The sequence below is a fragment of the Orussus abietinus genome, unplaced genomic scaffold (genome assembly GCF_000612105.2).
Source record: "Orussus abietinus isolate OABI.00-Male unplaced genomic scaffold, Oabi_2.0 scaffold8, whole genome shotgun sequence".
Taxonomy (NCBI): Eukaryota; Metazoa; Arthropoda; class Insecta; order Hymenoptera; family Orussidae; genus Orussus; species Orussus abietinus.
Window position 1 is genome coordinate 2,448,468 of NW_019395997.1, and position 12,400 is coordinate 2,460,867.

Consider the following 12,400-nt stretch of genomic DNA (forward strand, 5'->3'; position numbering starts at 1 on the left):
AGAAATTATGTATTCTCGTAATTTCCTTCGATTCGATGTATTCATCTGTACCTTCGCAGAAATTTTAAGTTATGGCTAACGGATGCACGGTGAAAGTAATCGAACATATGAATAAATAAGCGGAAATCTTAGTTTAATTTTGTATGGCTTCGAAGCAACACCTAAGGCATCTAAATGGATGGGAAATTTGACAAAGTTCTTTGATAATGGGTATCGGCCTTTATTCTCAAGTCCCTCCACCCAGGGCCGTAACTCGCGGCGCCCTTAACCTCCCCCTGATGGCTCTTTAAATCCCGAATTCTCCAGGAAATAGCCTTAAACATTAAGTAGCCTCTGTTATATTTATCTATTTTCCAGCCCTTTAATACCAGGGAAAGGTTATATACCCTGCGTCGGAAACACCATTAGGAAACGGAGATGTAAATGGGGTCCTTCGAGACGCTTGAGTAACCCTCAACGTCACTGGTGACTAATTCTCGTTGTAAACGTGACCCAAGGTCGGAAGCCATCGAGGAAGCATAACAAACTAATAACGGAATGCCTCCGGGATATCTCGCTGTTTACTTTTTGCCGGCGTTCACGTCATTAAATGACTACGCCGTAAACCGGCGGTTTTGTCTCCCGATTGCGTAAGGACTTTAATCGATTGTTATCTTTTAATCCCGTTTATTGTACGGGGGAATTCGAGGCTTAGCTGCATCTAATTCCGATCCTGGCTTGGAAAAGGAGGCTTATCGGGTCGCTCCCTTTTCTATTTCGGGCGGCCGATAATGGAATCTATTTCCGCGGTCACTTGTGTACTTTTCGAGGGCCCTCCGATTAAAGTCACGTCTTCGGGGACGAGGAGATGAAACTTTCCGTAATGTCTCCCTCCGGTAGCTCGCGGCGTGCTACGGCGTCGCGTAAAATTATTCCACCGTAGTAAAAAGAAATCAATAGCGAGACCGCCGAGGCAACGACGTTACGATTCAATTAGCGGGCCCCGATTATATTTTCGATGGTTCTCAAGAACCCTAAGAGGCGCCTTGAATCTTGTTTCCTCGCTTCCGCTGGTTATTGTCCACGAGATGGTAATTTAAATATCAGAATTACGAAACTTTCCACGCTTCCACCAGACGTTGCACTTTGGAGTAGTATAGGAAGATCACTTCCGGGTAATCATTGCAATTTTTGTAATTATATATAATATTTTTCTTTTTTTCGTTCTTGCTTGTTTTTGTCAAAAAGGAAATTTAAATTCAAGATTGGAAATCTTGGCGAGTGGTGCAACGAGACATTGCACTTAGGATTAGTATCAGAAGATTACTTCCGGGTAATCATTGGAATTTTTGTAATTATTTACATGGCTTCCAGTAGATAAACTCTGATAATCTTAAGATGAGTCAGGGTTCAAAATCTATTTTTTTTGTCGTTCATGCTTGTTTTTGTCAAAAAGGAAATTTAAATTCAAGATTCGAAGTCTTCACGTACGGTGCAATGAGGCATCGCATTTAGGATTAGTATCGGAAGATTACTTCCGGGTATGGGATTCATTGTACATATGGACTTAATTGGAATTTTTAATTATTCACTTGGCTTCTCGTAAACGCAGATAATCCTAAGATGAGTCAGAGTGGACGGAGTCGAGATCCAAAGTGCCGAGACAAATTTCTCCTCGGTGGTACAATGTTTGCCTTGTTTTTATCTATCTACCTCGTTACACTTGTTTGCCTTGTTTTTATCTATCTACCTCATTACACTTGTTTGCCTTGTTTTTATCTATCTACCTCATTACACAAAACGAGTTGGCGTAATTCCTCCCCCAGTTCACTCCCGAATTAAGAGGTCCCTATTTTTTCTCTTTTTTGTTCGTCCCTTTTTAGCTCCACAACGACGCGTGATAACTGGCCCGTTCTTTTTTTTTTTTTCTTATCACTCGCAAAACGGGCATCTTATTTCTCCCGGCAGCTGCAGTTGCAACTGCAGCTGCAACTGCACGACCGCGCGGAATGCACCTCATCTCCCGTCCTCTAGAATTCGCGCAAAAAGGACCTAATTCCCCGGCTGAATTTCCTCTCGATATACTTTTTGACCTTTTGCACCTTCTTCCTCTCCTTTATTTATTTATCCTTTTTCTCCTCCCCTGAAGTCGCCCCTCCGGGAGTCGATTGCTTCGTTAATTAAGTCGAGAAAAAGCTCTGCCCTTCTGAATTCGGCGAGTTTCCCCGAGCCCCCTCGGGACTCCTGTCTCGGAATTCCTGCAGGATATTCCCTGGGGAAGGAAATTAACGTTTCTAAAATCAGGTTCGGAATTTTCTTTGAATTCATACCGTCGGAAACTTATACAGTACGTATAATATCCATGTGACACGAAAAGGCTCCGTTTCACTAAATGAAACACTTTCTTTCGTACCGTTAATTATCATTTACATCCACCCTTGTATATATACATTGGAACGATTTGCGTTAATTTTAATTTGACACTTCTCGGCCGTTTATATTCATGGCGTTTTGGTATCAGCAGAATTACCGAGAATCTTCTCGATAGTATTTGCGCTTTATCTTTTCCGATTATTTTCCTTAAGTGAAATAAAAATAATAAAAAGTATAAATAGTCATGCCCAGGAGGAACATTTCTAAACGCGTAATGGCACTTCACGAAGGAACGATCAAGTTAATAATATCCAATAATTCTCTTTGACTTATTGTTTTTCTCTCCTTATCATTTTGATGGGACCTCTTCGACGTTTCTCCCCTCAAATTCCGCGTGCGTTTTCCGCCGCGGCACCACGTCGGATCGCAGAATCCACGTGCCTCGCGTGTACGCGGTTTCGTATAAAATCGCGGATCAGGAGGCGAGGAAGAGAAAACCCTAAAAAGTAAAAACAGGGAAAAACAAACCGAACCCTGGAAAAAGTCGGGTTAGTGGGTTCGGGGATCCCTAAATGTATCGTGACAAACAAGCCCCTCCAACAAATTGCCCCTCGTGTCGGCGGCGTCGTGTAACTTGTTCCTAACTACAAAGCTCCGCTGCGAAACGTCGCCTCCACCTTTTCCCGCCCCTTTCTCTCTAACCCCCGTTTCCATTTTTTTTCCAACCCCCTCTCTATCGCGTCGTTTTTTTCATTTTCCCCCTTCTACGTTCGCGATCGGGAAAGCGCGCTCCGAAAACCGCGACTGTCGGCGGAATCGACCGATTTATTATTATCATTATACCCATTATCGAGGGAATTGATAAGAAGTGGAGAAAAAAAGGGAATCCTTCCTTTCCCTCCCTGAATTTCTAGGGAGAAATCTTACCGCGATTTTTAAAATACTTAGGATCATTGATATCGATATTTTTACTGATTACCAATGAAACTATCTCCTTGTTTCTTTTGTTTTTTTTTTTTCAATATTTCAAGCGGGGAGGTCGAGATTAGAATGTTCAGGTTTGAAAATGAAAATGAGCGGTGAGGTCTGATTTATTATTATTACTATGTTTCCTCCATCATCAGTCGAGAGTATTAACATAAGGGAGATGTTGAAGTGGTTCCCTTTTATTTTTTTTGTTTCATTTCAGAATTTCAGGCGAAGGGATTGTGATTTAAATTTGGGGGATGAAAACGAGGGGGTAGGAAAAATGCGGCGTTTTTGCGACGAAGGTACGGGCGGGAGGGGGAGAAATTTGAGGGGATCTCTTTTTTTTTACCTTTTTTTAAAGGCCACTTCGAGGGCCCTCCGGACCTCCTCTCGGTATCCGCGGGGGCAGGATACACGGAGCTCCGTCAGCACATATCGCTATTCCTCTCCGACGGAGGAAACTATCGATTGATGCCTCAGCACCCCTCTCGCGGTGGCACACACACACGGATACGTACATGCATAGATACGGCACCCGCATGGATAGGCACGGACACCCGCATGCATAGACACGACGCCCGCATGCGTCTATACAGACACCCGCATGCGTCCATAGGCACCCGCATGCGTATGTACAGACACCCGCATCCGTAGACACGACGCCCGCATGCATACACACGACACCCGCATACATACACACGGACACGAACTCACACGAGCTTGCTCACACCCGCACACTCGGGCGCGTTGAGAGAGGCCTCTCTCGGCCTCTCCGAGTCTGGCTCCGTCTCTCTCACGCGCCCTGGATCCGTATCGCGCTCTCTCCCTCACACACCCTCCACCTGGTCCTCTCTCAGCCTAGTTTTCCTCTCCGCTCCCTCGGGCCTAAGGGTGCGTTCGCACCGGAGAACTCGGGCCTAGGCCCGGTACACTCTTTGCGCGGCGGGGCTTTTACCTGTGTCGCGGTTAAACGCCGGGGAAAATTGTGTCAACCCGGGACCTCCGAGGAGGCGCGGCCCCCCTTTTAATCAGTTCCGTCCTGTAAACGCCTCGTTACGAGAGGAAATGGGATTTCCACTTTGGGGAAATATTTCCACGCGTGTTGGTATCGCGACATATTAGGTCCCTCCGAAACGATTGAACTTTTGGCGGGAGGAAAAATCTACTGACTTCGTCACATTGTACAAGTGTTCCTTCTTTTTAAGAAATTGAAAGGACACATTTTTACCCGTCTTTTTTTTTTTTCATTTGGTTTACGATTAATGTCGTGTGAATTTAAATCGTTTGAATTTCGCGCGTCGAACGACACCCATGAAATTTCAGTTCTTACTCCTTTATATGTATTATTTGAATGTCTTTGTTTTACAAGGGATTAAATTGTAATCTTTTATGCAGTGGTCTTGTATATGAACTTTTTTTTTTTTTTCCCGAGGCGGGTATACAGACTCATTTGACATTTTTTTCTTATTTGAACGTACAGGCCTTAAGGGAGGTCTCGACCCTCGCGAAATTTCACGTTTATTTGTCCATGAAAGTTTTTTGTAAATTTTGCAGTAAGAAAAAAAGTGAAACTTCACCGTTGTCAGGACTTACACACTTGTGTGGAAAATTGTCGAACTCGGTCTGGACGAGACATTCATGAACGATATTGAACCCCCCGGGTGGCACTTTAATGTCGCCTTAAAAGTGGCGCAATAAGTACTAAGCACCCGGGGAGTGGAATTAAATTTGGCGTAAATTGGGGACACGTAAGGGGGCTCGCCAGGTGACCGAGCTCCTGGATTACGAGTTCCCGGTCGGGTCCAGTCTTAATTAAGTCCTGGAAGAAGCGGGGGCCCCCGTTTTCCGAGGGGTCCGGACGAGCAGTGACGTCCCCTTCGGGAGACCCGGGGGTCATCCGGTGACGGCCGACGATGTCCTTTTTGCCGGCAATCCTCCCGGTTTAATCAAGGAACGCGATGAATCGGCCCCGGGAAGGTCTTCATCGCGACGCCCCCCCCCCGGGGGGGGGGTGTTATAAAAGGGGGGCCCAGTTACGCACGTCCCCCTCGTCGACCCTTAACGAAACGACCTCCCGAAATATCGCCGGGGTCTTGATACCGGTAATTAAGGAGAAACTAAAAGTAAATATGTCAAAGTGACGCGCAAATCGAAACATTGGGGTGATCGTCGACGTCGAAGGGGCACCGCGACCCCCCGTTCGCCCCCCCCCATTCTTCCTCGCTGGATAGTACCTCTGGAAATTAGATCATATCTTCATCGCAATTTGTAATATATCATAGACGTCTATGAACATATGATCCTATGAGCCTATGTCAATGTCAAATGGGTACCGTGCCCCGGTCCCCCCGATTTTTCATCCCCTCACCGCATAAAAACCCCTTATCGAGGGTTCGACATACGCGCTCCCACAATTATTCCTAAGTGTATCCCCAAAATGCGAAAAACGCGAATTAACGAACCCCGCACCCTTAAATCGTAACCTTTCGCAATGTTATTCCAAACGTCTGTGAACACCCATACCCTGAAGCCTAGTCTTTCGACATCAGAGGGGGCACCGCAACCCCTGTACCCCTCCACCTCCTCTCACCGCATTACCCCCTTATCAAGGAACCAACATACGCGCACCTCCTTACCAATTGTCCGCGATAAACTCCAAGCGTTTATAAACACATACCCCGGAGCATTGTCTTTTAACATCAAGGGGGCACCGCAGCCCCCTCCCCCCCGTTCACCCTCCACTCTTGACGCTCTCGCGGCATTACCGCGGTCTTATCGAGGAATTACCATGCGTGCACTTCCGTCGCAATTGTTGACAGTGTGCCACCCCCCTCAGGGGGGGGGGGGCGTTTAATTACACGCACGTATTTGCCACCGAGGTGGAGGGCTCCACATATGTCAAGGGGGGCCGACATAGGAAAAGGGACTTCTGTGAGGGGTGGGAGGGGTAGCTTTAAGAGTCGCGACCTCCCGTCCTCGACGACGAGGGGGTGCGTTAAACAAACACCCCCGGAGGCCGCCACTCGAGAAGAGCGCCTAAGGTCGGAATAACCCCTGCGTATCTGGGGGGTGGCGGGGGGGGCTGCACTTTTCGGTGGCCTTCTTTAAGTTGCGCGTTCGCCTTGACTCACCCTCTAGAGGGGGGTGGGTGGGTTTGATCTGGACCACAATGGACCCCGCTCTCAAATGATCCGCGCGAGTCGCGTGCCGCCCCCCCCCCCTCTCGTCCCCCCTCCTTGTACTGGGAGTGGACCCCCCGCGACCCGTCCTGCTCGCGGGGGGGGTGGCTCCTCAGGCACTCGGAGACCCCGAAGGGGCGACTTTGATGTGGCGAAGTTCAAAGCGCCGAAGATGCAACCACCACCAACCACCCCCTCCACCCCCCCCGTGCCCCCGATCGCGGCAAAATGGCCGCGACCGCGACCTCTCTTCGGCATCCCTCGAGTTCTCGGGGGTCGGGTGGGTGGTCTTATCGGATTAATTATTTAATTCGATTGTCCTGGGTCTATCGATTCCGCGGACAGTAACGATTGGGTGGAGGGGGTGGTTCTTGGCATAATCATTTATTCAATTCGATCGACAAATTCGTGATAGTATGGATTGCAAGGGCGGGACGGTGGATGTGATGCAAAGTTTTTTGATGTACCGGGGAGAAGTCACCCCCCGGGAGGGTGCCCCCCCTTCGGCACTTCTTAGGTCTACGCTGGGAATCCTCTCCGATCGCGACTCGTTGGTCTCGCGGCATTTTAATCCGCGGCACGCGACCTCGCGGGGGTTCGTTACCCCCGGCCGTAAAAAGCGAATCGTTCCCTCCCTCAGGGGGTGGCTCGCAAAGTCGCGTGGCGCCCCCCTTTACGGAGGGGGTCGCAACGTCGCGAGAGCGGAGGCGCTTTGATGTGGCGGCATCAAAGCCCCGAAGATGCACTCCGGGAAGGGAAAAAGTGGCCCCCGTCCCATTTCGCGGGGGTGAACTCCCCCCCCCCCTCCGTCTTTCAACCTTCCCCCTCGATCTCCACCGCGATCCTCTCTGAATCTCGTAGACCATCTCGGATCGTTGGCGAAATGTGTTTCGCAATATATTGACATCTTGGGAGAAATAATTTAGGGTAGTTGGGGGGTGGGTGGGTGGGGGGATGACTTATTGGCGCTTTTCTTGCAGATCGAATCTCGTGGATAATCGCGTGTCGGGTGGAGGGACCTCTCGCGATATGAGGTCCTTCGAAGGAGTTGGCAAATATCCTCATATAACAATAATCCTCGAGTTTCACCCTAGGGATATCCACGCGTAACAATATGGCGACTCTTCTTAACTAGATATCGTCTCGACGACCACCCTCGGAAACCGATTTACACAGTATGTCTTCGTCGATAAAGGGTCGCGTAGCCGAGCAAACGGGCGTTTTAATTCTATGTCCGATTTCTATCGAATTAATTTCAAGAATTATTTTGCGGAAACGGTGGATAAACGCCGGAAAAGCAGATCGAACGTCACTTGGGGGATGAAGGGCCCACGTTTATTTCCGGGCGTATCGTCTCGACGGCCACCCCCGGATACCCGTTTACACAGGGGGTGCGTCTTCCTCGACGAAGGGGTCGCAAGGCCGGGCAAACAGGAGTTGCGTCCGCGGCTCCCGAGGGACGCGGTTGCGTCTACAGGGCGTTTCAGGAGATCGTCGGGGTAACAATAGAGACGTAATGAGAGAGCATGTGTCGGATTTTGGGCCGAGCTCGTCAGGCCGGATGAGTTTCCGTGTCGCTGCCTCCTGCGGGATGATCTCTCCTGCAAGCAGGGGATGACCTCCCCTTACGGCCCAATAGTACACCAGTTAACCCCCTGCATTGACAGCAATTCTTAACCGTTAATAAATGGGGAAGTAAACTTGTGTAATAAAAATTAAAAGATGGGGGGGAAAAAAATTGAAAATGCAAGTGCTCGTATCTTTTGGGGTTAGAAGGGTAATTAGTGCTCTCCTGCAACCACCTCATCCCTTTCTACCGATGAATCAGCTACTCCCTTTATTGGCTCGGATTCATAATCATTCGTAATTACGCTTTTTACACGGTAGTGTCTTTTGTAGTTTTCGGTATTGAATAAAAATTCATATATTTTGAGTTTTCTCGTTTAAGTCGTGCTAGTGGTTTCTGACGATTAATCTGGTGGTTCGGGCCTTTATGTTTCAGTTTAAGGCGGGGCCCGGGAGCTAACGTGCAAGATGCCAGCGGTTATTCGGCCCTCCATCACGCCGCCTTAAATGGCCACAGGTAAGTCGTTCCTCAGGGACCTCCTCAGGGTGCCTCTTGAAGAGCGCCTCTCCTCGACCTTAGCCGACGGGCTCGTTAGCCCGAGGAGCGACCGGTCGACGACGATGCACTCTTGACTTTTTCTGTCGTCTCTTTTTTTCCCTCGCCTCCACCCTCTCTTCCGTTCCACCCCTTTTCTTTTTTATCGTAAGTGATTCGAGGGTGACGCACTCCTTGCGGAAATTCCCGCCGGAAGACTGGTCGTACGAAAGGGAATTAACCCACGGATTTCCTTTTCACCTGTTCTGCTATTTGGATCCATTGATTTTATATATTAAGGGGATTTTTTTATTGTCTTCAGGGATGTCGTCAAGGTGCTGCTGCTGTACGAGGCGTCGACCAACGTGGTGGACGCGAAGGGCTCCTCGCCGCTCCATCTGGCGGCGTGGGCTGGAGATGCTGAAATAGTCCGACTTATCCTGAGCCAAGGACCGTCCGTGCCCAAGGTCAACCTCGCGGTGAGTCTCTTCAGGGTCGTCGAGCCGTCCTCAACGATCGTCCTCCATTTCCCATTTTTATTTAATTTTTCTACATTTTTTTATTCCCTCTAAGGTGAAGCGAAACCTGAAGAGCAGGTGAATAAGACTAATTGTTTTAAGAGTAGTACACCGAGACGCCTGTAACTTCAGTACATGGATCATGAGTCCCATAGGAAGGTCTCGACCCTCGAAATTAGATTTCAAAGGAAATGTTAGGCTAGGCCAGGACCAAAATGGCGCACCTCGATCAATATACAATTTTCCAAGGCTCTCACGTGAGAGACGATAGTGTCAAGACCTTCATGCGATGATTCCGAGTCACTTTAATGACAGAAAAATCCGCAATTGTACGTGACTAAGGGGAAGCTTAGCACTGTGTGCAACAGATGGCCTTGCGATCTGATCAGAGTATCAAAACCATGAATCCAGGGAGTTTCGTAAGTTTGACTTCGCTTCACCGTCTCGCTTCACCGTCGGGGAGGAGTACCTTTGATGAAGAGAGTTTCCTAGCCATTTGGCAACTTTTCTGTGTCCTAATTTCCGTGTCATTTCCGTTCTTCCTCGGTTGCAGACCAAGGACAACGAGACCGCGTTGCACTGCGCGGCGCAGTACGGGCACACGGAAGTGGTGGCGCAGCTGCTGCAGTACGGATGCGACCCCAGCATCCGCAACAGCCGCGGAGAGTCCGCCCTCGACCTCGCCGCGCAATATGGCAGGTAAATAACGCCCGGCAATTTTCCGATTAAAGGGGCGAGATCCGCGAGAGCGACGGTGGGGCCCCCTGCGCAGCACTTCCGGTCGTAGTTTGCGCCACCCTGTAGCCGGTGATTGCCGCGGAGAGATCGGCAAACATTGGCCACGGTGTCGGTCGATACGCCCGCAAATTGGTTCCCGCAGGTTCGGCGCCGGCGGGAAGGTGTCGGCGATGTCGTCGGGGTGCGGATCGAACGGCGTCGCGACACCTCGGGACCCGATTCTTTTCCCTATCATTATATTCCTATACTTATTGTTCTCCGTCTCTTTCCAGGCTCGAGACGGTGCAGCTGCTGGTCCGGACGCATCCGGAGCTGATCGAACCCCTGCGAAACTCCTCGTCATCTCTGATCTTTCCCCACACGCCGCTGCATCTCGCCTCCAGGAATGGACACAGGTCAGTCCCGCTAGTTCTAGAGCGTCCCGCTGCGGCGCTGCGGCCAATGCGCACGTGGCTTCAGGCAGTGGATTCAGGTCTCTATAGAAGCCCGGAAGGATGTGGACGTTTCGTCCTGGATAAATAGCATACTAGTCGACAGATGGAGGCGTTGTAATCATCTCTCCGTCTCTCTTAATCTTACGGGGATGTACCATACCCAGCTTTCTATACGCATCTCCCTTATGTATATAAAAGAACCGTCGACCAAAACATGCCATCTCTTTTTTTTACTATCATCCCTGGTCCGTTAGAAACATTTTCATAGCACTAAGTGCCAATATGGGGTCTAGGCTTCTATAGAACATCTGAATTCTTTGCTTCAGTGCCGCCATAGCGGTATCGAGCTGCCCTCTGCCGGGAATCTGAGGAAGGAATTGGACATAATTTTCTATCCAGTTAGCATTTACACGAATTCGATTGCCGGTATCACCGAAATGACGACGAAATACTCGTTTCGATGCCGTTGGCCCTGCTCGATGATAACGATTCGTCGCGGTGCACCACTCGTCGCCATTATTAATTACTTCGCGGTGACAATGGCGGTCGGCTCGAGCTCGGCTGCTCCACCAGGCAGACGTGCCACGTCGGCGCGTCGAGGGCCCCTCGCGTGCGATCTCTTCATTCGATTAAGTTGATTCAATGATCGATCGTAACGCGTCGGGCTGCGATCGTGCGCTTCGATCCGCGGCCGCGAATTTCATTTTGCATCGCATTACAAACACCGGGCCGCGTCGAATCAGCGGCGACTCGTGTTTGGACAGTCGGCTCTGGCCGCGACGGCAGCGCCACTCGCGGCAGCTCGGCGAACTAATCGGCCGGTCCACCAAAGGTACCCGTAATCACCAAACCTTACTACAATTTCCATTTACTTTATCGTTAATACCCGAATGTTATCATTCAAGAACCACGGATTTCCCTTGGTCTTTTCAATTCAGTCCTTAAAAACGAATTTGAAAGTAAGTATACTCGACGCAAGGCTCTTTAACACCGAAGCTATTCTGAAGGACGATCCACAAAACCGGCCATGATCGTCAAACAATATTACCATTAATTATGCATTTATTACCTGAATGTTTGTTTTTTTATTTTTCCACCTCAAATAGATCTATAATCCGAACACCCGACAGTCCTCCTACTTTAATTTGTAAATTCGCAAAATTCCATGAAAAGCCTCTTAACTCAGCCTCGTCCGGGAAAGCGAGGTTACTTTTTCTTCCTTCAATTTCCTCTTTTTACTACCAGGGGGCGGCGCAAGAGTTCCTATGTCTCCTCGTTGATGCCAGAGGTACGGAGCTACGTTGTAACGGGGGTTTTCCTTGTTCGGGGCCACTCGGGGGCCGAGAAGAAGCGGAATTACTCGTCTGACGAAGACCGGCCATTTAGCGGGGCGCATTGTGCCCGCGCCCCCAACAATGGGCCCGTTCGAGCTGACCGTAACGATGTCGGGCCATTTGCAGCGCCGCCGATTAGAGCCAATCGGAGAGCACCCGCGTTGCGTAATCTCATCAACCGGTGCATATATATATGTATATACATATACGGAATATATATGTATATCCATATATATATCTGTACGTGTATGTGCACGCGGAATCGCCGAGCCCGATACGACCCCCTGCGAACCTCCGCGTTACCATAGCATATCCCAACGCCTCCCCCCCCCCAATCCGTGGATCCGCCAGATCTCATCACATACCTCGCTTATAATTACAGCAGTAATTAGTATTTAACGTGACGGAGGCCCCAAAAAGCCCCTTTACCTCGAATATTCAGGCCCACTTTGCAGGGATGAAAAAAGTTGATTCAGATTTTATTCAGAATTTCAATCGAATTTACAATGATGAATATAGTTTATATATGTATATATACACAATTATGAATATACTTAATATATAAGGTTATTAATATTTACAAGCTGGGATGTCCTGTAAAGTGCTGGTAAAAGTCGAAAGTTGTGCCGTGTAATGATACTAGCGTTACTTATTTCAATGATTAATGTCAAGTTTGGCATTTCGATGTTAGAATACAATGTACTTAAATTGGAAGAAATTGAGGAGGATTTTTGCGAGTAGGGTAAAGAGGGAAGTCGAGGGCGGACGGCGGCGT

At 49.0% G+C, this 12,400-nt stretch overlaps 1 protein-coding gene across 3 annotated transcripts in view; it reads left to right on the forward strand.

Annotated features, from left to right (window-relative positions):
* LOC105699429 (ankyrin repeat and sterile alpha motif domain-containing protein 1B) overlaps positions 1–12,400 on the forward strand; it is a 54,763-nt gene that overhangs the window by 817 nt on the left and 41,546 nt on the right. For all 3 annotated transcript variants that reach the window (XM_012424407.2, XM_012424408.2, XM_012424410.2), the window contains exons 2-5: positions 8,503–8,583; positions 8,924–9,080; positions 9,673–9,818; positions 10,130–10,252. In XM_012424407.2, the coding sequence (XP_012279830.1) occupies positions 8,503–8,583; positions 8,924–9,080; positions 9,673–9,818; positions 10,130–10,252 (507 nt within the window). The remainder of the gene's footprint in view (positions 1–8,502; positions 8,584–8,923; positions 9,081–9,672; positions 9,819–10,129; positions 10,253–12,400) is intronic.